This window comes from Neophocaena asiaeorientalis, unplaced genomic scaffold (genome assembly GCF_003031525.2).
Source record: "Neophocaena asiaeorientalis asiaeorientalis breed wild unplaced genomic scaffold, Neophocaena_asiaeorientalis_V1.1 scaffold275, whole genome shotgun sequence".
Classification (NCBI taxonomy): domain Eukaryota; kingdom Metazoa; phylum Chordata; class Mammalia; order Artiodactyla; family Phocoenidae; genus Neophocaena; species Neophocaena asiaeorientalis.
This window is the reverse complement of record NW_020173679.1, coordinates 3,237,509-3,262,600: the sequence shown is the minus strand read 5'-3', so window position 1 is coordinate 3,262,600 and position 25,092 is coordinate 3,237,509. Positions and strand designations below refer to the sequence as shown.

At 48.7% G+C, this 25,092-nt stretch overlaps 2 protein-coding genes and 1 pseudogene across 4 annotated transcripts in view; all 3 read right to left on the bottom strand.

The window, feature by feature from the left end:
- SDHB (succinate dehydrogenase complex iron sulfur subunit B) overlaps window positions 1-2,566 on the bottom strand; it is a 34,498-nt gene extending 31,932 nt beyond the window's left edge. Inside the window, exon 1 of the mRNA XM_024749733.1 lies at window positions 2,245-2,566. Coding sequence (XP_024605501.1) covers window positions 2,245-2,316 — 72 coding nt within the window. The 5' untranslated portion in view covers window positions 2,317-2,566. The remainder of the gene's footprint in view (window positions 1-2,244) is intronic.
- An 8,610-nt stretch (window positions 2,567-11,176) lies between these two features.
- LOC112402751 (polyadenylate-binding protein 4 pseudogene) lies at window positions 11,177-13,144 on the bottom strand (annotated as a pseudogene).
- A 6,482-nt stretch (window positions 13,145-19,626) lies between these two features.
- PADI2 (peptidyl arginine deiminase 2) overlaps window positions 19,627-25,092 on the bottom strand; it is a 45,216-nt gene continuing 39,750 nt past the window's right edge. For all 3 annotated transcript variants that reach the window (XM_024749914.1, XM_024749915.1, XM_024749916.1), the window contains 2 exons: window positions 23,383-23,511; window positions 19,627-22,712 (listed from right to left, as the gene is read on the bottom strand). In XM_024749914.1, coding sequence (XP_024605682.1) covers window positions 22,479-22,712; window positions 23,383-23,511 — 363 coding nt within the window. In that variant the 3' untranslated portion in view covers window positions 19,627-22,478. The remainder of the gene's footprint in view (window positions 22,713-23,382; window positions 23,512-25,092) is intronic.

Sequence of the window (25,092 nt, the reverse complement as noted above, 5' to 3'; positions counted from 1 at the left end):
CTTCAAAAACATCTCTACCTCAATCTACAAAACTAGTGAGTATTCAAGGCTTAGCGCACCTTTGTAGGAAATCTTGGATAAGATGAAACCCAGTTTATAATTTAAGGGAAGAAGCAAGATCATCAACAACTGGACTGAAACCGGATGGAGGGTGAGAAGGGGGAATTCTGTATCATGCTGAAGGCAGCTTGTTATGTCCCTAGGAAATCTTCCTTAAGGAGCAGGCTTGGAGCTAGATGTGTGAGTGGCATGGGTCCAAATCCAAGCTCTACCACTTAGTAGCTGGATGTTCTTTGGTAAATTACTTAACCTTTCTGATTTTATTTCCTCTTTTGTAAGAAGGTTGGGAGTATTAAAATCTACCTCATAGGATTAACTAGAGGGCCAAGTTTCTAGCATGGCTCAGGAAATAAGTTCTGCTTTTTAGTATTGGCAACCGTATCAGTTCTCGTATTATTCTGATTGGCAGATAGGTATCCTAAGCCCTGCCAGTGCTAGGAGCAATGATACACACAACTGAAAGTAGGTGGTAACTGCCTTCAAGGAATACAGAGTCTAGACGAAGAAATGAGGCAACAACACAAACAACAGTTAGTACATTAGTTAAATACAGGCAGAACTGTGGTTCGGTGGTACAAAATAAAAGGAATTCACAAGAGAAATCCTACTGTGTCCTAGACTCCCAGGAACCTGAATGTGCTCAGAGCTAATACACCGAGCTCATTACTTTTTAGGTGGCTTTTGTGGGTCTGAATTCATATTCCTACAAGGGGGTGCATGTGTGGGGGAATCTTCTATTTTCTCTGCCCTCGGGAGGCCCTACGATGGCCTCACGTGGAATTACAACACTGACCTATGAAACCAGCCTTTCCTATAATTCATGCTTGGAAGAGGGACCCAAGCTTTAGAACTCACTCTCATTGGTGGGGCTCTCACAACTTAACTGCTTGCTCAGCAGCTATAAAAGGAACCGGTAAAAATGTCGTCATCAATCACCAATTTAATGTTCAGAGGGCACCAGCTTGAGGTTCTGGTAGGCAGTCCTCTTTCTCAGGCCTCCTTCTCAGGAAGACTGTAAAATGACTTGTCTAAGTTCACGTGTAGCATAGTGGAAAGAGCTGGCATCAGAAGATGGGCCATATGCACGGGGCTGTGCAGCCAGAGCAGTTACTTAAGATGAGACGTATTCTCATGGGAGTGCAAGAAGAGGAGAGGACCCAATATTTCTTGTACACCTACCATGTGCCCAGATCTGTGCTAGGAGTTTTTCACACATTATGTTCAAAACACTGAGTTTAGGTCCTGGAACAACTGGTTCTTGGCTGTGATATTTTTGAGCAAGTAAAAAAATCTTCTTTCTGGGGCCTCAGTTTTCAAATCTCTAAAAAGGAGGTTAGAATTCCTGCTCACCCACCTTACAGGGTTTTTTCAGGAGCCTAGAGGAGGAAAAAAGACTTGAAAGGTATTTGTAATACCTCAGTCCCTGATATACACAGATTGCAATGGCAGTTTCCCTTCCCCTTCTACCTGTTTCCATTTAGAATGCAGATCTGAAGTGTGTAGTTTCCTGACAATACAAGGGGCGTGGAGGAAACGTATCAATGCCCCAGGAATAATATAAATAACATCAGTGCCAAGTTCTGTACCTGTGATCCAAGCCCAAACTCTGTCGGTATTATGATACGTCCTTTACAGACAGGGACACTGACAGGATGACGCTGCTTTAAGGAACCCAGATAGATCCTCAGGGGGCTGAGTGGATTTTCCTCCGTCTCTCCCTTCCCCTTTTTACTGAGACCTCAACCTTTGCACCCCGGAGGAGTGCCTCGCCTCCCAGTCCCATACTTCACGCTCCGGCGGTTCTTTCTCAGAGGGGATGGTTTGGTGGCAGAAAAAGGGCTTGGCGTTCAAATGTTTGGACTCGAATTCTGCTTCCAAGCCAGTCGTCACTCGCTCGCCACGTGACCTTGGGCAATTCAAGTCCCCTCTCTGAACTTCTTCTTTATTCTTATGTCTAAAAAAGTCCTCTCCGCCCAGACTAACTCACAGGCTGCAGAGAGGTGCAGAAATATAACCAGCAGGGATGCTCCCGTCCAAAATCAGAGCCCTGGGCAAGCGGGAACTGCTATCCTCCTCCCTGAGGCCTGGCCCTGTGCGCCCCTCAATCTCCTCCGCCGCCCCCTCAACTGCAAGCCATCTCTGGACTTTCATCCCTGCCCTTCCCACCCCAGAGCCGAAGCTCACCTGCAGGCAGGCTCTGCCAAGGGTTGTGGCCGGGAACCGGCGCCTCAAGGAGACTGCGACCACCGCCGCCATCTTGGATCCTGACGTCGAGTCCCACCCCTTAACCCCTGTCACTCTCCGCCGGCGTCCCGCCGAGCACCGCGGCACCGAGCCAGGATCCACCGAGGACCCGCTAGCCGCGCAGGAGCCACCGAGTGGGAGGCGGCTTCCGGTTTTCTGAGTGGGAGGAGGGAAGGAGGAGAAAGCCAACAAGAGCGTGCGCAGTTGCGGTGGGCTCAGCGCATGCCCACTTGGCTTCCCGCGTTGGAAGGTGACCTTCCTCAAGGAAGGGGGCGGAGTCTGAAAAGGAGGGCAGTGGAAAGGGGTGGGACAAAGAGCATGATGGGGCGGAGCCATCTGATACAAGTGGCAGGTGGACTCTCAACCACTGCGCCACCAGGGAAGCCCCTTATCCCGATTTTAACCCCTTTCTTCCTGAACATTTATCAATCAATCACGTCACTCAACTCTGTCGCTGAGTTCTGTCAGACACAGTGCGGTTTGCCTGAGACTGTCCAGGTTTCAACACTCCCACATTCTGAGAACCCCCTTAGTGGCGGGCAAATCAGGGGGGTTGGTGAATGAACCGAGGGGACTTCAAAGATGACCGGCAGAAGTGTCATCCATTCATTCATTAATTCTGATCTCGGGTGGCCTCCGCCTTGCAGCGGCTTGAAAGAGGGTTTCAGTTCCTGGCCAGTGATTGAGGTTAGGTCGCAGCGGTGAGAGCACGAAAACTAGCCACTAGACCACTGGTCAGTGGCAAGGCCTTGTTTCTTCAGCTTTGCAGATAAAGAATTCCCACAAAGACGGAAAGTAGTGAAACAAGTAAAGTGTTTATTAGGAGAAAAAAAAGAGTACAGTACGTGGGGATAGATACACGGGCGGACTCAGAGAGAGAATCGCACCCTTTTGGTTTGAATCACTTTTATGGGGCAGTTCTTCCGGGTTTCCTTTGATTAGTCATCTTGCTTTGCCTGGTTCTGAGTCGGTATTTGGTATATCTCAGGGTCCTCGCCTGTGTGCGTGCACATCTCTTAGCCAAGATGGATTGTAGTGAAGAGGCCTATGGGTATTTCACATCACTTACTATGAGGTGGCGCCCCCCTCCTCCCCTTTTGACCTCCAAGAAGCCTTTCTTTTTTCTTTCTTTCTTTTTTTTTTTTTTGCGGTATGCGGGCCTCTCACTGTTGTGGCCTCTCCCGTTGCGGAGCACAGGCTCCAGACGCGCAGGCTCAGTGGCCATGGCTCACGGGCCCAGCTGCTGTGCGGCTGTGGGATCTTCCTGGACCGGGGCACGAACCCGTGTCCCCTGCATTGGCAGGCGGACTCTCAAACACTGTGCCACCAGGGAAGCCCCCAAGGAGCCTTTCTGCACATGTGTAGTCGAGGAGGTCTCCCTGATTCCAAGAATGAGGAATAGGTGGTCTTTTATCTCTTATCTGGTCAGGGCCCAACTCCTCCATCATCCTGTTTTTATAGAGTTTCTGCTATCATGGAGTTTCTGTCCACAGGGGAGAAACTGTTCAGCCTGGGGCCCATCTATCTCCTGCCTCAATTCATTTGTTTGTTCGTTCCTTCGTTTGTTCAAAAATCTGCATGGAGCACCTATTATGTGCCAGGAGCTGGGGTGCTACAATGTGTGAACAAGCCAGGCGTGGTCGCTGCCCTCACTGAATTTACTCTCAAATAGGCAAGCAACTGGACAATTGCAATACAGTAACCTCTGTTCTGTAAAAGAGGGGTGAGAAGGGAACCAGGCCCTTCATGGCTTAGCCATTTAGTGTCAGAAACCATGTCTTGAACACCTGCTATGTACCAGACGTTATGATCCATCATCTTACATAATCCCCACAACAGTCCTATGAAAGTGTTGTGTGTGTGAGTGTGTTTTTTTTTAATTACTTTTTACTGGAGTATAGTTGCTTTACAATGTTGTGTTAGTTTCTGCTGTACAGCAAAGCGAATCAGTTATACGTATATCTATATCCACACTTTTTTAAGATTTCCTTCCCATTTAGATCACCGCAGAGCATTGAGTAGAGTTCCCTGTGCTATACAGTAGGTTGTGTGACTGTGTTTTAAGGCTCCATTTCAGTCATATCAGCTGCTTTTTCCAGACCCCTGCTTAGGTCATCTCAGACCTGGGACCTGAGACCTGAGACCCTTTTCTGCAGTGCTTGTACCTGGACAAATGGCTCCTGGAGCAACAAAATATAAAGAAACTATAAGGGACTAAAATAACTGCGTGCGTGTGCAGTTTGGGCAAATGATGGACAACAAGATACAAAAAGACCAAAAACCCAACTGCCGCTTCTGAAGAGCCGGGAGCAAAAGCAGGGTACTGCGTATGCCCCCTGCACACACCACCACCAAAGGGGAGGACAGATCCCCTAAGCCACCCCTCTGGCCTGACCCCTGGACACACCCCTACCCAGCTCACCCCTCCTCAGTGAGCCAGCAAGTGTTCTCGCTCTCTCCTGCTGCAGCAGGAGCCCCAATAAAGCCTTGCCTGAATTTCTTGTCTGGCCTTTTATCAATTTCTATTAAGGAGGCCAAGAACACAGATCGGTAACAACTCTGGGGGCTTGATTGCCTTGGGCAGGTGTGGCCTCTGTCTTCCAAGTCACAGGGTCTCTTCAGTCACCTCCCGCAGTTTATGTAGTTAGCTAACTTTGCAGGTACCTGTGTTTCCCAGGATGATGTTTTTCCTTCTCTGCCCACTTGTTTCTGACAGATGAAAGGCAGGTTTTTATTTTTCTTTTCTTTATTTATTTAACAAATTTATTTATTTATGTTTTGTTTTTGGCTGCGTTGGGTCTTCGTTGCTGTGTGCAGACTTTCTCTAGTTGCGGCAAGCGGGGGCTACTCTTCGTTGCGGTGCGCGGGCTTCTTATTGCGGTGGCTTCTCTTGTTGCGGAGTATGAGCTGTAGGCGCGCGGGCTTCAGTAGTTGTGTCTCGTGGGCTCTAGAGCGCAGGCTCAGTAGTTGTGCCATACGGGTTTAGTTGCTCCACGGCATGTGGGATCTTCCCGGACCAGCGCTTGAACCCGTGTCCCCTGCATTGGCAGGTGGAGTCTTAACCACGGTGCCACCAGGGAAGTCCAAGAAAGGCACCTTTTAATTTTTTTATATATTTTTAAAATATTTATTTTGATTTATTTGGCTGCGCCGGGTCTTAATTGCGGCACATGGGATCTTTATTGCCGCATGCACGATCTTCTTTGCCACACGGGAGATCTTTAGTTGCGGCATGCAGGATCTAGTTCCCTGACCAGGGATCAAACCTGGGCCCCCTGCATTGCGAGCGTGAAGTCTTAACCACTGGACCACCAGGGAAGTCCCTGAAAGGCACCTTTTTAAAACATTGAGGGAGTTCCCTGGTGGCCTAGTGGTTAGGATTCAGCACTTTCACTGCAAAGGCCAGGGTTCAGTCCCTGATCAGGGAACTGAGATCCTGCAAGCTGTGTGGCATGGCCAAAAGAAAAAAAAATTTGAGGTTGTAGGTTATGTATAATATTATATAAGTTTCAGGTGTATGACACGATTCACAAAATTTAAAGGTTATGCTCCATTCATAGTTATTATAAAGTACTGGGTATATTCCCTGTATTGTACTATATATCCTTGTAGCTTGTTTATTTTTCTTAGTAGTTTGTACTTCTTAATCCCCTACCATTGTGAAAGGCACCTTTTTATATTCTTTGGCTTCCACACTCACATAATTTAGATGCTACTGGAGAAATTAAGGTGGCCAAATGAATTGGTGGATGAGGCTTAGTTTCTGGAGTCCTGGGCTAGACCTGCCATGTGGCCTCATTAGAGGAGGTGTGTAGTGAGGCCACGAGAAACAGCCAGGACCCCTGGATCTAACCTTGAATCTTCCCCTGGAGACTGTGTGACCTTGGACTAGTCCCTCCCCATCTCTGGCCTGTAGTTCCCTTGCCTGTATCATCAGGGTGTTGTACCAGCTGATTTAAGATTCTGTGATTCACATGGCTGCCTTGGGGGGCTGCCTTGGGCGGCTGCCCTAGGAGTAACTGGTGACAGGGCTGTGGTCACCTTGACTTTTCACTGGGGCTGACCCCGCACTGGAATAGGGCTCCTCCAAGTCTGCCTCAAGGGGCTACCCAAATTGGATGAACTCATGGGAAGATTATCACCCTCCCTTGAAGTCCTCCTGGTTGCATTACCTTCTGAGATGAAGGAAGAGCGACCTCTCCTTCTGAGGGATGTGTTTCTAGAGAATTGGTCCTGTAGGCATTTGCAGGGTTCTTTCTTCTCAGAGGCAGATGCCACTCCTAGGTTAGTGACTACCCTTTTGCTTTGCCCAGTCACCTTGGAAAAAGCAGTCTGAGGCCAGCGGGAGTGAGACCTTGATTTATGGAGGTGCTCTTGGTGCCAATGGGCCCACGCGCCCTGCAGTCACATCATTCCTGGGCTTCATGGGGATTTGGGGAGCTCAAATTTATGGAGAAATAAATTCCTGGGCGGCTGTACCTCCGCCCTGAACTTTGGGATTCCAGAAAGGCACAGCTACGGGAGGACTTAGAGATTTTCATGGCCTGCTCCTGACATATCTTCCCAAGGTGTCTGTGATAAGACCCAAAGTTATTTAGTTTGTTTCCACTTGTCTAGCTAGTGAAGTACTGCTTTTCGCCGGGTTAGCTAGAGGCTTTATGTTTATTCTGAACTTCATCACTCACAAATGTGTTTACATAAGCAGTCTCCTTTAGTCCTCATAACAACTTTTTTTGGGGTTGGCATAACTAACTCCATTTTACAGACTTCAGTCTTTGGATAACGAGAAAGCTGAACAATTATGGGTGGGGATCTTGCTTCAGGACCTCTTTCTTCTCCAAGGGCTGGAAATTAAAAAGTAAAACCAAAAAGCATAGAATCAATTGTCATTTGTACACTCAACTATGTTTTGAGTGTCTTGTGATTTAGGGCAACCAGACTGGATTCCCTCCAGGCATAGGGCTAAGGAAAGCTGAATTTAGGGGGGAAATACCTGATGATTTTATAGCCTGGGAGAGTTTTGTCTCTGAGAAAAACTCACTCCACTCCCATAGATCCCTGTGCTGGGACTCAGGGGCCTTCTCATCCAAAATTCAGAATTTTATTTGCCTTCGACTAATGGGCCATCGTCTTCCATCTCTCTGGCTGACCCTCTCTCGTTTCTAGCCGTCTTCTGAGCATTCCCACCTGGGGTCCCAGTGGCCTCCAAGACTGGCCCCTCCTGTCTCGTCTCTCCCTGTGATAAAACCAGCTCTGCTCCCCTCCTTGTTCCTCACCTCCAAGCCTTTGCTCACTTCCGTATTGGATCTGGGGTGCCATTTCCTCCTTTTCCATGTGGCCAGTTCCTCACCATTTAAGATTCAGCTCCAACTTTCTCCTCCCTAGGAAATCACCTCTTGTCCACCTCCATTGAAACATCCTCTGCATCTGCCATCCATGTACCTAACACCTGGTTTAACAATTACCCATTTATATGTCTGTCTCCCCAGACTGTGGGCATTTTGAGGGCATGGCCTATTCACTTTATTTTCCTTGTAGAACTTACTGCTATCTGCAATAAGTTTGTTTTTAATTCTTTACGAATATATTTATCGTCTGAACTTCTCACACCAGAGGTCAAGAACTATGTCTATCTTGTTCACTGTTGTGTCCCCAGAGCCTGGCACAGTGACCGGGCACCCAGAAGGTGGCCAGAAAACATTTAATGAATGAACAAATGCGTCTTTGTCTCCAAAGTGCCTGGCTCGGGACCTAGCACATAGTAGGTATGTAGTCAGTATTGGTTGAAGGAAGGAGTAAATAAAAACAAAGGGTGAGGGCTTCCCTGGTGGCGCAGTGGTTGAGAGTCCGCCTGACGATGCAGGGGACACGGGTTCGTGCCCTGGTCCGGGAAGATCCCACATGCCGCAGAGCAGCTAGGCCAGTGAGCCATGGCCACTGAGCCTGCGCATCCAGATCCTGTGCTCTGCAACGGGAGAGGCCACACCAGTGAGAGGCCGGCGTACCACAAAAACAAACAAAGAAAAAAAAAAAAACAAAAAAAAAAACAAAGGGTGAGCTGTCCCTGTTCCTTGTAGAAGGTGAAAAGAGAGATGGGGTTAAGGGTGGGTTGTTTGGGGAGAAGGGAACCCAGTGGAGACCCAGGCAGCTTTAATCTCTGGGCCAGGACTAGTGCAAGGTGAGCGCGCAGAATTTAAGATGGTCAAAAAACTCGGTTCATTAAGATAAGTAATATTTTAGTGCACTATTAAAAAATGCAAAAAAATTCATGACGAACAAAACATCAAAAAAAATTTTTTTTTAGCTTAAGTGGAGTAGATACTCCCATTTATGAAGTTCTTTACATCCAGACAACAGTTCTTTGGAGAGACAGTTATTATCACATTCATTCATCAAATGGTCACTGCGTGCCTCTGTGTGGCAGGCACTTTCCTAGGCATCAGGCATTCAGTGGTGAGCAAAGCAGACCAGTTCCTGACTTCACAGGCCTCAATACCCTTCCTTTCACTTAAAAGGAGTGGAAACCCCTAAAAGCTCACAGTCTGCCTCAAATCCTCCACGTCGTAAACGGCAGAACCAGTTCCCCTAAATCAGGAATTCTTAACTCGAAATCCGTGTTGGGTGCTCTTGTAACATTAAAACATCAAAATTTTAAGTAAAGGAAGTATTCTCCAAGAAAAACCAGAGAACTGAGTCAGTCAGGGGAACTGGGAGCAATCACCCTGGTTCCTTTTCGTCCTGGTGAAGACCAGAGTCTACTCTTCCTTTACTTATTTTCAGTAACTTCTCCATCTTATCTTAGTCTTGCTAACCCCTGTTTGCTTCCCTGATGTTAGCATGAGAGACCTTTTAGGATACGTCAAGAGGGTTGGGTGCTTTTGCAGGGACCAGAGTGAAGGAAGGAGTGAGCCTGGGTGGGCAGGAATGGTGGAAGAAACGGATGGTGGTGATCACAGCCCAGGCCTCCACCTGGTCCAGCCCTCTGATCTATGGGGGGTGGGGGGAGGTGGGGAGGTGGAGGGAGGGGGAAAGCAGGACACCCTTACAGAGAGGCTGGGGGCTGAGTCACGGTAGGAGACAAAGTTAGACAGAAGGGACTCCTTCCTTCCCTTCAGCTGTAGAAAGAGTCCCTTCTGTGGATCAGTGTGAGCAGGTCCACCACTGTGAGATTTGCAAACATCTGGGCTCCTCCAAGTATAGCCCAGCTCTCTGCCTGGGGTATTTTGCTTCCGGGGAGCAGCGTAATTCGGCACCATGGGGCTCTAGGGAGAAGAGGAGGCGAAAACTGTCTCCCAGAATTGGAATAGACATAGTTGGTAAATCAAAATGCTTTCGGGCTGCCTGGCCCCGATTTCCTCCAGCCCCTGCCCCAGCCCTGCCTGTGCTTGCTCTCAGAGAAGCCCTTCTCCCTCTGCTGGGTCACTCCGTCGTCATCTTTACTACTGTTCAAGATGCCAGTGACAGTGACAATGGGGCTGTTGCTGCTACTGCCTCTGCTGGTAGTAGCCGCCGCATTTGGAAGACTTACTGTGTACCAGGCCCTCTGCAGAGCAGTTTGGGTGCATTTTCTCTCTCTGATCATTACAGCAACTTTACGAGGTAGGGGTTTTTGTCCTTTACAGTTGAGGCAACTGAGGCTCAGAGAGGGTCAACAACTCACCCTAAGTCACACAGCGAGGAGGTGAGCATCTTCTGTTAGGGGGATGGCTGGGCTATGGACATGCCCCCAAGGCCCATGGGAACACAGTGGTTGCAGCCCCTCTGGTTTACCTGCAGAGGGCACCCCTGCCTCACAGAACTTCCCAGGGCTCCCTATCAGCCCTTTCCAGCCTGCCCTTAGAAAGGGCTTATCTAAACCCTCTCCCTTCCACCCTCACTATATAATTAGACTTCTCAAAATATTCTGTCTGAGTGGGATGGGGACAATCATATGCTACAGACTTCTCCAATTTCATGAGCAGTCTCTATGAACTCCCGGAGCAAAAATGTCACAAGCCACCCCCATTCCAGATGGGGCTGCGTTTCACACAGCTGAAGTCAGCTCATCTGCTGGGACTTAGCAAGTGGCCTGAGGCCTTCTGGGGACTGTCACGTTGGTGGACCCTATAGCACCACACACACACACACACACACACACACACACACACACACAAATTAGAGCTCACCCACACTGCCAACCTCTGTCTCGCTCTCATCTTCCTGCCACATCACCAGCATACTCTCAAATTAGCAGTTAATTTGGTCTTCTGGATGTGTGTGGGTGTGTGCTTTTTAAACACAGTATGTGATAAAACTCCCTTTCCAGCTGAATCTGAATATTGAACACCCCTTTGTATCAGAGACAGAACCATGTAAATGAAATGCAAAAAGGGAATGGTGGTAAATTTCATTTGTAACGGCTAGATATCGGCTCAGTGAAAGCAAAAGAAGTCAGAGGGATGCAGAATATTAAAAGCAAATTGACTTTCCAGAGAGGCAGGGAGATGGAATGGTTAAGTATGCAGTCCTTTGGGAGGTTCAGATCCTGCTATATCAGTCATTTTTATTTATTTATTATGGAGATTTTTTTCTTTATTGAGAAACTTAAGACTTGGGTACATCAAACAAAACCAATTTTGGGAGGAAAAAATCAAAACTGACAATAGAAAAACAAAGTTAACACTGTCCAGGCCGTATCAGAACCCAGAGAATATATTCTTTTAATTGAAAAATTCTAGGCACGTCATAACTGACCTTTTGATACAAAATGACCTACTAAATTCGCAATTTGTGGTTCTTGGTGTTGAGGTCCATAGGACAAGCTAGGAAGTCTTCAAAGCTTGAGCTGAATTCCATGAGGGTTTATTTGGCTTGTGAATCACTTTGTCCTTGTCTAAGAGGTAGCAGCAGCAACAGCGCCCACCTTCTGGGCACCTTCTTTCTTGGCACGATGAGCCTGTAGGACTGCCACAGCTTCATCCACATGGGAGCAGAGAGACTCGGGGACTCCAGCACGTGCAGCAGCTCCGAGTTGTCAATCTCCAGCAGCATCCCCGTAATCTTCCCGGCCAGGTTTGAGTGCATTGTCTGGATGAGCAGGAACAAACATTCACCCAGCATCTGCTTCTGCTCCTTGGGGGGAGGGGGTGCTGCGGCCAGCATGGAGGCGGTCAGCGGCTCCTGGCCCTGCACATGGACCGCAGGCTGGGGTGCCTGCAGGGGCTGGATGGCAGGGTGAGGGCTGCGGACACTGGAGTGTATTTGTAAGGTGCAACAGCCCGAGCAGCAGCGGCAGCAACAGCAGCACGCTAGGTTCTGCCCAGCTGCGGAAACACCTCCAGACTGGCAGCTGTCAGTCGGCCCTTGCTGGCGGCACCAGCCCCACCAAAGTCCATAGCCAAGCGGTCTGGGCACTCAGACCCGACTCTCTGAGCGGTAGTAGGGAGGCCGCGAGAGGCCAGAGCATTACCAGTAGGAGCCAGATGGCGAAGAGCTGGACGAGGCCCAGACTGGCGTATAGCACTTGGCATTCCTTGGAAGCCTTGAGGTCTCCCACCTTGCTGCAGCGTGGATTAGGCCTCATCTGTGCTAACTGGTTAGGTAATACGGAGGTCTTCCAACTGGGCCTGTGGAACTGCTGGCACAAAGTAGCCCCCAGCTGCTGGAACTGATTTAAGATGGCATTGGTGGGGAGCGCTCTCATCCTGGCCACCCACTGCATATACTGCTTGGTCAGCTGAGCCTTTCTCTCTTCCTTTCTCTGGGCCAGGGTGACATACAGTGGCTTGAAGCCCACGATGCATCCGTTCATCTCCGTGACTGCTTTGGTTGCCTCTTCAGGGGATGAGAAGCAGACAAAGGCAAACCCTTTGCTTCTCCCATCCTCCAGCATCACCTTAGCACTGCTGATTGATCCAAAAGGAGAGAACTTTTCCCTTAACTTCTCACCATCAATGGTGTCATCCGAGTTCTTAATTTAGAGATTCACCCCCTGATAGCGACTAATTCTCTCCTGTTTCAGCTGTTCAAATTTTCGCTTTAACTCGGCCTGCCGTTCCACTTTCTTCTGTGCGCGGCCGACGAGAATGACTTTCCCACTGATTTCTTTTCCATTCATCTCTTCCTCGGCCTTATTGGCATCCTCGTGTTTTTTGTAACTCACAAAACCAAAGCCTTTGGATTTCCCACTAGGATCTCTCATCACCTTGACACTTAGAGTCTTACCAAACTGGCTGAATAGCTCTTTCAGACTCTCATCATCCACCTCTTCCCCAAAGTTTTTGAAATATACATTGGTGAATTCCTTGGCTTTGGCTCCAAGCTCAGCTTCCCACTCTTTTCGATACTTGAATCTGCCCACAAACACTCCGCGGTCATTGAGGAGCATGCCGTTCATCCTCTCGATGACCTTGTCGGCAGCCTCCTGGGTCTCAAAGTGGACAAAGGCATAACTCTTAGAGCCGTTCTCATCACACACCACCTTGCAGGACAATGTTTCCGAAAGCAGAAAAAGTATCATACGGTGCCTTGTTATCTATATGTCCAGGTTCTTGATGAAGGTATTTCCCACACCAAATTTTCTCAAAGAGGGATCCCTCTGAGCCCACATGATATGGATTGGCTTTCCCTTAATCACATCAAAGTTCACGGTATCCAAGGCCCGCTCCGCGAAAGCTGTCTGCTGGAAGTTGATGTAGGCATAACCCAGGGAGTGGCGGCTGAGCATACCGCGGCAGACCCAGATGGACAGCACAGGCCCCGCAGGACTGAACTTTTCGTTCAGCATGGCCTCGGTGACGTCCGAGTACAGGTCACCCACGTACAGGGGGGCCCTGGGGTAGCTGCTGGCCGCAGCGTTCATCTCCCCACCACCCCGAGCCCCGCCAGGAGGACTTCTTAGAGGGACCACACAGGACAAAGGGGGCTCACCTCCGAGCCGTGGCCCGTGCCGCGGCTCACAGGTGGCCGTGAAGCTCAGAGAAGCTGGAGTCGGCTCCGAGGGGAGGGCCTGAGAGGAGTTCGGAGACAGCCCAGACGAGAATCCCAAACCGCAGACAAAAGGCTCTCAAAAACAATATGGCTCTCCCTGGGAGTTTGTAAGTTTCAGCTGTCCTGGTCTGGAAGCTCCCAATTTCGAAAAATGAAAAAAATTAAAACGGGGACTGCCCTCCAAATTACAAAAATTCTTCCAGAGGCAACCCAGTGGTGCCCACGGCGGCCTCCGGAACGTGCGTTTCTCTATAAATATAGGCCTCGGGCTCCCGGCAGTTTAAGATTACAGCAGCCCGGGGAAGAGGGAAACCAAATACTTGTTGGTGCCCACTCGGCAAGCCCGGGGCAGCCAGAGCGCGCAGCTGCCTCCCACACGCCGGGCTGGAGAAGGGCTGCGTGGACACGTGGAGCGCGGAGGCCGGCGCTTACGAGGAGGATTCGCTCTTTTCTTTCTTTCTTTCTTTTCTTTTAAGATTAAAAAAAAATATATTTATTTATTTTTGGCTGTGGTGGGTCTTCGTAGCTGCGCGCAGTCTTCTCTAGTTGCAGCGCGTGGGCTTCTCATTGCGGTGGCTTCTCTTGTTGTGGAGCATGGGCTCTAGGCGCATGGGCTTCAGTAGTTGTGGGTCGCAGGCTCAGTAGTTGTGGCGCACGGGCTTAGTTGCTCTGCGGCGTGTGGGATCCTTCCGGACCAGGGCTCGAACCTGTGTCCCTTTCATTGGCAGGCGGATTCTTAACCACTGCACCACCAGGGAAGTCCCTGGTGGATTTTAAAGCGTTTTGGGTTTTTTTTTTTTTTTAAATCCTTTTCTCTTTTTTTTTCTTCAGGCTGCTAGGCCCGAAAGCGGTGGAGGCTGCAGCGACCCGGGGCGGAGAGAGGACAGCCATTTATTACGTGACCTTCAGCAAGTTACTTAACCTCTCTGTGCCTTAGTTTCCTATTGTGTAAAATGGGGGGGAAAAAAATCATAGTCACCTCACAGGGAGGAGGAGAAAATGAATTAGTATCTGTAAGGAGCTATCAATTTTCAACTGGTGGTGGGAGGCCCAGCTGGGGGGAGAAAAAAGGTAAAAGAGAACTGTGAATTATTAGGAGAAAGAGATTATGCTAATCAGGATGGAAAGACTTCAGCATAAATAGATGCCAAGGGTTTCAGGCAGCTTTAAAAACTTATTTAAAAGTACATATGTAATTAAATTCTCACTGTGTAAAAATTTCAAGCAACACAGATAAATTTTAAATCCCCTCAGTCACGCTTCTTTTCCCAGAGGTGATTACTATTGTCAGTTTCATGGGATTGCTCCCATACCTTTTTCTTTGCGTGTGTATACACATGTATGTGTCTACGGAAATCCATGGCTTTGCTTTTTTATATATCAACTGCTCTGTCTTGGAGCTCTTTCCATGTCAGTACACATAGATCTATTTCATCTTACATGCTACAAAATATATAAATGGGATGTACCATGGTTTGATCATTCCTCAGGTAGTTTCTTTTTTTAAAAAATTTTATGTTATGTGTATTTTAAAAAAATATTTTATTTATTTACTTATTTATTTAGTTGCGGCAGGCGGGCTCCTTAGTTGTGGCATGCGAACTCTTAGTTGCACATGCATGTGGGATCTAGTTCCCTGGCCAGGGACCAAATCTGGGCCCTCTGTATTGGGAGCATGGAGCCGTAACCACTGCGCCACCAGGGAAATCCCTCCTCAGGTAGTTTCTTAATAGCAACAAAGGAATATACGTTACTGTCCTCTTTCTAAAATACAGGATTGGTCATGTGACTGCAGCAGCCCCAAACCTTCAGGGGGTTCCCATTGCTCAAAACCTAGTATTTCCAATATGACTTCAGTCTATATCTTTGCCATTCCCTATACTCACCATTTCTCAAGCTTGTCATATACTTACACCCCTTTGTGTCCTTGCTCAGCTCGGCAGCCTTTCTTCCCTTCTCTGCCCAGTCGTGCGTTCCTGTGTTCATTCAACAGTCTAGCCCAGATGAACACCAAGGCCACCCTTGGTCACTCTCCTGGCTGGAAATAATTGTGTGTGTGTGCGCACGCGAGTACGTATGATTCCACAGCTTTTGTGCCTTATTCATTCCCCCATTCAGCAAATATTTATCAAGTGTCTATTCCGTCTGTTTGCCTCTTTGTTCTCCTGTCTCCCTGACTCTCTCAGTTCCTTGAGGGATGAGATCATGTCTCAGACACAGGGTTTTCAGGGAGAAGAGACATCCTGGTTTGCTCAGCATGGTCCCAGTTTTCATCTGTTAAACTGGTAGAATTATTAGTAGTGCCCCCTATCATTCTGGTTTAGATGAAAAATTATATGATCACTCCAGTTTCACACACAATAGATGCTTACAGTAATATTAACAAAAAAGAATGAATGGGTGGATGAATGACTATAATTTACATTTCATGATTGTGAGATGCCATCTGACTCGGAGTGGAAGACTTGAGAGCGTATTCTGTATTATGTAGAAGTTATTTCACTTTGGGCTCTATTGCCTTTGAAGGGTTTACAGGAATCCTATAATCTCCAGACACTTGCTTGCAGGTAGCAGGTGTTCTCGTTATAAGATTCGAAATAGTTCATCTAGTATGCTAAAAAATGACAAGTGCAAAGGCAGCATTTATGAAGAAAAGAATGATGACTCATTGAACTTCGGTTAGAAAGCTGTTCCTAAGGTGAGGTAGTCAAGAGCAGGGGTTCAGCGGGCGAGCTCTGGAATCAGACCACTTGGGTACAACAAATCCAGGTTCTGCTGCTTCCTGCTGTGTAAACTGGAGCAAGTCACTTCCTCTCTGAGCCTCAGTTTCCTCATCTATAAAGTGGGGATAATTCTCACAGCTTTGTTGTGAGAATTAGATGAGATGATGAATGTAAACTGTTAGGCTGAACTCTATGAAATCATCTCTATTTGACCCTTGTGACCTTTAAAAATGGCATTTCATATAGTTCAACCTGGCAGGTGCCTGACAGGTAGTCAGTGTTTGAGAAATGGTGGCTATTATTACCTCATCTGATTGGGCTATTTCTGCTTCCATTGCCTAGCTGAAGAGGCGTTTCATTGTTTTATTCAAAACATATTTGCTGAGCACTGTCTATGTGCCAGGAACTGCCATCGGGAGGAAAACAAAGCAGTCCTTTTAAAGGTGTCTTTTAACACTTCAGTGGCAGAGAAGCTTATGAGTAGGGCCCTAGAATGCCAGTCAGAGACTGTCCTTAAAGGGTCATCATGGGGTTTACCCGTGACTGTGATAAACTGGGCCTTAGCTTGCAGACCGTGAGGGGCTGAGGCAAAAGCAAACTGAACTGGGTTGTTTGCTTAGAGACTAGCTAGAGACCAGGCCTTTGCTTTCTCAGAAGTCAGGGCTGAACCGGAGCCCAGCTGGCTGGGGGGTGAGGCATAGGTAAAAAACCAGATTGCCACATCAGCCAGGCTTGAGGCAAGGCTGCAGAACTGAGCTCTCTACCTGGACATGTCTTTTTCTTGTTGTCCGGCTAGAGGAAAGATTCCACGTGCTGCCATTTGGTGTCACCACACTGTATTGAGTTACCAATAACATTGCCGTCAGTCCCCTGGAGCTGATGCCACTTGGGCAAGGATCCCGGAGAAGTCCCACTGGGCAGGCAGAGTTCATCCCTGGCTGCTCTTTTGTTTAGGGGGGGAGGGATCCCACTCCCACCGGCGTTTGGCTATGTCAGGGTCTGGATCAGATCCTATCTGGAACGAAGGGGCTGAGATAATGGGGACCCCAACTCCCCTCACCTGGGGACCAAAGACATCTTACATTAACATGCAGAATCAAGTTGTATCCCGGGGAATGATGAGGGAAAAGAGGCTAGAGGTGAGGGAATTATGTTTTCCCTTTCCATGGGGCTGGTGGGGATTCGCTTCCTAAAGTGGGCAGAGGGGACTTGGCCAAAGGCACTCCCCTTGCCAAGAGAGAGGCCAGTCCTGGTAATGTGGCAGCAGCCACGGTTCAGGCAAGAGGACCTTCTGAAGGGACAAGGCTCTGTACACCAGGGCCAGGGAGGGCCGATGTCTATTTTCTGTCTCTCTCTCTGGTATTGTAACAATCAACTTTTAGGAATTCCCTGGCAGTCCAGTGGATAGGACTCTGCACTTTCACTGCTGCGAGCGCGGGTTCGATCGCTGGTCGGGGAACTAAGATCCTGCAAGCTATGTGGTACAGCCAAAATCAAAAACAAAAGAACCCACAGTCAACTTTCGTTAGCATTGCAGTTGGCCTAGCTGGATTCTGGGGATTTAAGGAATGTGCCTATTTCTATAACTGGGACTCAGCCTGGTAGAGAGGATTCTACAACTGCGCCTTCCAATATGATCCGCTTGTGGCTATCGAACACTTAAAATGTGGCTAGTCTTAAGAGAGATGTGATATAAGTATAAAACATATATCAGCTTTCAAAGACTTACTACCAAAGAAGAGAACGTGAAATATTTCATTAATATTTCAAAATTTTGGTTACCTGTCAAAATGATAATTTGGATATACTGCAATAAAGAAGACATTATTAAATTAACTTCACCTGTTTTTCACTTTTTAAAATGTGGCTACCAGGAAATTTAAAATTACATATGGGGCTTGCATTGTATTTCTTTTCTTTTTTTTAAGGGGATGGGGAGCTCTCTGGGAACTCTTGTTTTGTTTTATAAATTTATTTATTTATTTTTGGCTGCATTGGGTCTTCATTGCTGCGCGCGGGCTTTCTCTAGTTGCGGCAAGCCGGGACTACTCTTCATTGCAGTGCGCTGGCTTCTCATTCTGGTGGCTTCTCTTATTGCGGAGCATGGGCTCTAGGCGCATGGGCTTCAGTAGTTGTGGCACACGGGCTCAGTAGTTGCGGCTTGCGGGCTCTAGAGCGCAGGCTCAGTGGTTGTGGCTCACAGGCTTTGTTGCTCCGTGGCATGTGGCATCTTCCTGGACCAGGGCTTGAACCCGTGTCCCCTGCATTGGCGGGCAGATTCTTAACCACTGTGCCACCAGGGAAGCCCCTTGCATTGTATTTCTATTGGAAGGTGCTGTTCTAGACGTCTCAGGGTGACTTTCAGCAATCCTGAGGTGAGTGAGTGGCCAAGATGTGAAAACACCAGCAGGATGGGTTTAACACACCAGCATCCCTTGGGGAGTCTCAGAAATAGGTGCATCAGGAAAACCCCATAGAAGATTGGCTTGGGCCACATTAGTTGGGTATAAAAGGGAAGAATGACCTCAGAGGGCTGGACCCATGGGCTAAGTCCAGGAATAAGCGAACTAGTGATTTTCATTTTGCAGTGGCCTTTGTAAATGGCTGCGTCAGAACATCTGTCAAGAAACCCAAGATGGGGCTGAGGGGTAAGAACCCCCCAGGTGCATTCCAAAGTGCTTGGAAGTGGCTTCTAGGTGTAGCAACCAATTAGGTGGTTCTATTTTAGAGCCTCGGGGGTTTGTTCACAAAGACCCTGTTAGATCGTGGCTATGTTGTATGGATTTTATACCATGGGTCAAATCATAAATACCCACGTGCAACAATTCCATATTACGAGAACATGATATTACTCAGAGCAGTGGACACAGTCAGTGCTCTGTCCAGATCCTTTTCTGGCCCATTCCCCAGCTCTTGTGACTCTGCTGCTAAAAACTACAGCTGTGGAGAATTCTCTGGTGGTCCAGTGGTTAGGACTCTGCGCTATCACTGCTGCCAAGGGCGCGGGTTCAATCTTTGATCAGGGAACTAAGATCCTGCAAGCCACACGGTGTGGCAAAAAACAAAACAAAACAAAACTACAGCTGCATGATTGCCCATAGGCTACGGGTGCCCCCCTTGCCTGTTCAGAGAGCCAAAGTCCCCATAGCTAATGACTGACTCCTGTAGGTACACGAAACTCGGCCTCCAGATGGAACAACTGAGCTGCCACTTATGCTCTAGAGCTCTCCTGTGACCAGGCTGAGGCTACATCTGAAATCACACTCTTGGCTTCTTCCCGTTCCTGGCCCTGCTCCCTCCACTCCCTTCCTGGTTTCTCCTGGAGGCTCTTCCTTAATAAGTCACTTGTTCCCAAATGCTCACCTCGGGGTCTGCTTTTGAGGAGCCCCACCAGAAACACTGTCAGACTTTACTGTGGGTGTTGGTCTTGACCTTGGCTGGTGGCCATTTAATACACACCTACTGAATGCGTGTGGGAGTCCAAACCCTTGAGGTACCCTTGCTGAGAGCCCTGACCCTGTGTGCAGAGGGGCAGGGGCTGGAGGACCAGGAGAGGGCCTGCGTATGGCCTGCCTCCTTCCAGGCCGTGGCCGTGAAGCAACCATGAACATCACACCAACAGCCACATGACTTCCCATCTGACCATTTATTTTCTTGCTGTTTACTCAGGTTCTTCCCCAAACGTCTTTTGATCTCCAGCATGGCCTCTCGTCCAGAAAAAGCTGAAACTGTGCCCCACTTCTTGCCATCTTCATGATACCCCCTGCTCTCTTATACAAAGTATTTCAAAATAAAGATTGAAACAGGAACTTAGCTGAGTTTTGCAACACAGAAGTGTATTCTAGGTCTACATTTATAGAAAGTGGTGGGTGAGGAAGACTGATGAGCCCGGGGGTACTGGGGGAGATGTCCGTGCCAAGGGTAGTCACATGAGTGGGCAAGCAAGATGGGAATGAGTGAGTCCTGGGGGCTCCAGAATCATCAGAAGTTACTGACTTATTGATGGGGAGAGCCTTAGAAAAATCTAGAAACACACACTGTCTCCACCTGGGAAGCACTCACTTCCCTTTAAGGCAGACTAGAAAAAAATGAAAGAAAGCCCCAAAACCCATATTAACCAAACACACACACACACACACACACACACACACACACCCCAAAGTCTAAGTCTCCAGATAAACATCCACAAATAGGCACTTGGTGTCTTCAGCTCTGGGGTTGGAGAGATCTGGGGCTTTGGCCCCCAAAGGCAGGAGCCACTGTCCCCAAAGGGGGGTACAACAGTTTCTGAAGGCTCTGGGGTCTGATCTGTTAGGTGGTACTGGCCCAGCTGGATGGGAAGGAGGCCTGTTTAAAGAAGACCCAACCCCCTCATTTCACTGAGATAGTGACTTGCTGGAAGCTCTGTGTCCTGTACATTTCCTGAATATAGCGAATTGGTATTTCTAAAGAGCACATCCCTGAAAGGGCAAATGCTGGCCGTTTAAGTGTGGGCATCTCAGGTTGGGAACTGACCGGCTCCATGAGGCAGGGGCCAGATGCAGTTTGCTACTAAGCACTGTGTCCTCGGGGCCCACCACTGCGCCTGGCACTTAAGGAGGCATACCATATACGTTTGCTGAATGAGTGAATAATCCAAGAAGAAAATCCCATTCTCTAAGAATACAAATTTACAACATTTTCATTGGTTATATATCAGTTCCTCTCTAACCCTCAAAGTGGAATTATAATTCACTTCTTCTCCTGAATCAGCTGCCCTTAAAGGAATATTTTTTAGCTGAAACTGAGTCTTTTCAGTTGGAGCCAGAGAATGAATCTGATTATGTCCAAATGAGAGGGTCTTCAGCAAATGCACTGAGAAACTTCAATGGGATAATCAATCCGTCTCTAAGGCCAGCAGCTGGCCCAGAACTGGCTGTTCAGGCTGGAGGTTAGGACAGGGTTTTTATGTGTTGGATCTGAGGTCTGGAGAGGAGAGGCAGGTCTTTCATTGTGTCCTGGGGGAAGGTCTGAGCCTGGCTGGTGGGGAAGAAGTCCTTGTCTAGCTGTCTTGAGAGACGGCATTGGAATAGGAAGTGGAGGCTGTGAGAGGAGGGAGGTTAGGGACTGGCCAGAGAATCAAGGACCCAGCAAGAGAAGATGGATATGGCTCACCCTGGAGCATCTTGATACAGTGAACTCTCAGGCCACAAGGATGCTGGTGTGGGGAGCAGCCCCCAAGCATCTGGGAGAGCCTGGGTCCATGAGAAGGAAGAAGCATAAGAATCTTGTAAACAGGGAAGGCTGCTCTGATAAAATCCACTTCCAGGGAAGGTTGTAAGCTCAATTACTGGACCCTCAGGGAGTCTAAGTCTAAGGAGGCTAGCCAACGGTGTCTGCACGGCAGAGGGAAAGCCAAGGGGATTTGACCGAGGCTGTTAAGGAACGAATAATTGGGGGTGTCCAGGTGGCCAAGGGAGGTGAATTTCAAAGGATGATGACAGTTCAAGGTACATCTGGGGTTCCAGAATCCCTTTCCATACCATCTACCTTGACCCACAAGGCATGGCTACAGGGACAATTGGTCATCCCAGAACCTCCTTCCCTTCTCCCCTCATTCAGTTTTGGACAAGAGACTAAAGATTCTTTGGGGAAGGGTTTGGGTAAAGTGGTTTTTGTTTTGTTTTGTTTTTCACGTCAGGGCTATACAGACACTGGCCAAATGTCCAGCTATTTTCGGGAAGGACAGCGTGGAGGCTCAGGGGGTGACTTCGTGGACCCTGAGGCCCTTCTGAGGGAAGGCAAGGCACAGATATCTCAAATCCCCTCCCCGCGTCTGGAGGACGCGGCCTCCAGTCCACGTCAGGCAGGGGCATTCTCTGGGGGTGTGAAGAGTCTGGAGAACTCAAGGAAGGAGGGAGGTGCCCAGGCCCCTGTAGTGTGAACCCTGACAGTCAGATTTTCTCCTTCTTCTAATACGAGTGCCTGACTCAGCTTTGATTGCTAACATCCACTTCAAACATGGCGATCTTGAGTAAACACGTTGCCAGCCACACAACTAGATGAAGAGCCAGGCCGCCTCCCCCAACCGAGGCTCCTTTCTTTTAGAGATCTTGATTGCTTTTGATAACTGACCATTTGGGCCACCTGCCTTTTTCCTCTTTCCTCGCTTTAAATTCCCACTCTTATGCTTTAAATTCACCAATAAAGAGTGAGCCCTCGAAATCCTAGGCCCTCACCCTCAACTCCCGTAAAAGCAGAACCCCAGTTCCGTGGGTTCTCTCTCTCTCTCCCCATGACCTCACTGTGTGGCCCCAGGTGTGCCAGTTATTTCCAGGTCCTATAAGTAAAAAAAAAAGAAAAGTAATAAACGTTTCCCCCCAAGTTTCCTCATAGTTATTGCTGAAGCGCATTTTGCAATCATAATAAAAACCACAAGGGTTGGTCCAGCCTCAACACTGGTTGTTGATGGGCTGTGACAGGCACACAACAGCCCCCTGCAGGTCAGGGTACCATGTGCCACCACTTGAAGGTGAAGGGCTTCCTGCGTACGTTGGTGCCGCAGTGCACCTCCCCCAGAAATTTGTGGTAGGCGGAGATGTCATCCACGAAGGTGCAGCAGAGGCCCAGGGGCTCCAGCAGGGAGCGCACATGTGTCTCCAGGCAGCACACCTCCTCAACCTGGGGCCCAAATGGCTTGGGGATGCCCAGGTCCTTGCTGAGCACAATCATGTTCACCTGCAACAAGGAAGCGGGGGGCCACAGCTCCGTTTAGTGAGCACCTACTATGCCCCGCCCTGTTCTAAGCTCACTGAACCCTCCCAACAACCCTATGAAGTAGGATTGTGATTATCCCCATTTTACAGATGAGGAACTGAGGCTCGGGGGGGCTAAGCAACTCATACATGGCAGAGCTGAGTGGAAAACGAGGCAACCCACTCCTGTATTATGTGTATGTCCATGCATGTGCATGCGGCTATATATGTACGCATCAGCGTGTGCATTGCATGCATGCGTGTATGTGTGTTTTCATGTGTGTACATGTGTGTATATATGTATCTATGTGTGTGTGTATGTGTGTTCTAACCTCCTTCTATCACATAGAAGACTCTGCTCTATGATAACAAGAATCCCTCCTGTCTATAAAGGCCTTTTTAATTTACAAGACACTCTCCAATCTGTTAAAGGATCGCCCAGGACCCCAGAGGGCAGCTAGAATAAGGATATCACCCCAGAAGGGAATGAGGCCCAGAGAGGGCGAGTGCCTGGGGTGGGTGGGAGGCCACACAGCAACTCAGCCGGGACTGGGACCTGGGCCTCCTGATTGGACAGCCTCAGCCGAGGGGTCCCTCTCGATCTGGCTGCCCCTGACTGGCCTGGATGAGGTTTGGGGTCCAGAGTGCCTCACCATGTTTGGGAAGAAGGCTCTGGCCTGGCGGTCCTCGTCCATCTTGAAGAGGGCAGGCAGGTCGATGATGTCCTGCTCCGTCAGCCCCAGCTCCTTCTTGAGGATGTCGCGGTTCCAGTCCAGGCAGCGCTGGGCGACGGGGAAGAAGGGAGGGCAGGCGAGTGAGGGGACACCCCTGCCACCTTTGTCAACCTCACCCCTGCCTGCAGGGCACCCGGCACTCCAGGGAGAGTGTCAACCTCACCCCGGCACTCCAGCACGCGCCGACCTCTCTGGTGCCCCTCCCACCAGTAATGGTAGTAATAAAGAGAATGAGAGAGAAGATTACAGAAATAATACTAGAAAATCACAGAAATAACACTAGTGAGGGCTCATTTACTGAGCACCACCTACTACAAGCCAGACCCTGTGCTAAGTTCTTGCTATGCAGCATCTCATTGAATCCTTAGGCTGTCCCGTGTGGTGAGAATAACAGTGCCAATGATTTTGATTAATAATAATTAAAACTAATATGTACAAGAACCCTAAGTGTACTGTTCTAAGTGCTTTACATACATTACTTATTTAAGCCTCAACCTCATGAGGCAGACACTATTATTAGCCCCTTATTAGAGACTCTACCCAAAATGTAGAGTCCTTAGTGAGTTGCCCAAGGTCCAACTGCCAAAACGAGGGGCCATGGTTTGACCTCAGATCTACTCAATGCCAAAAAATGTCCACGGAGGGGAGTTACAATAAAGTCAACTTTCAAACAGCCAGTGAGGCATTATGTGAACTGTGGGAAACTCTGCAGTTGCTTCTACAGCCTCCACTCCACCCCTCCCCCTGAAATGTAGCAGCCCGTTATTGGGTTGGGTTGACTACATCCTCCCCTCCTGGTGACAGCTAATTAGTGGACCCTTGCCCCTGCCTCTTTGCTCCAGTGATTGGTTCAAGGATGGGCAATAAACCAGGATTAAGGGAATCAGCATATGGAATTCCCCTGGCTACAATAATTGGTTCAGGTTGGCACAGTCAGAGTGAAATGCAAAGCTTTTGTTTAATTGTTGGGGGCATAGACCTCCCTCTTTGTGGATGGTGTGCTGGATGGATGTGAGACCTTGAACTGTTGCAGCTATCCTCCTGTCATGAGGGCACCTGCAGAGCCCAAGAAGTGCAGAGAAATGGAGCTGGAGCCCTGATCAACCTGTGCCTGAAATCCATCCCACTGCTGGGCTTCCTACTCACATGAGTCAATTCAGCCATTTAAAAAAACCAGTTTGAGTTTTTAAATTTAAACTTGATACTCTAAATGTGCCCATGCAGGGCTTCCTCGGTGGCACAGTGGTTGAGAATCCACCTACCAATTCAGGGGACATGGGTTCGAGCCCTGGTCCGGGAAGATCCCCCATGCCACGGAGCAACTAAGCCCGTGCACCACAACTACTGAGCCTGAGTGCCACAGCAACTGAAGCCCGTGCACCTAGAGCCCGTGCTCTGCAACGAGAGAAGCCACCACAGTGAGAAGCCCACGCACCACAACGAAGAGTAGCCCCTGCTCGCCGCAGCTAGAGAAAGCCCGCAAGCAGCAACGAAGACCCAACGCAGCTAAATAAATAAGTAAGTAAATAAATAAATATGCCCATGCAAATAAAGAGAGATCTAATTCAACTAAATATGACCCTTTTGACTGGTATCTACTTCTGGATACAATCTTTGAGATTTAGGGAC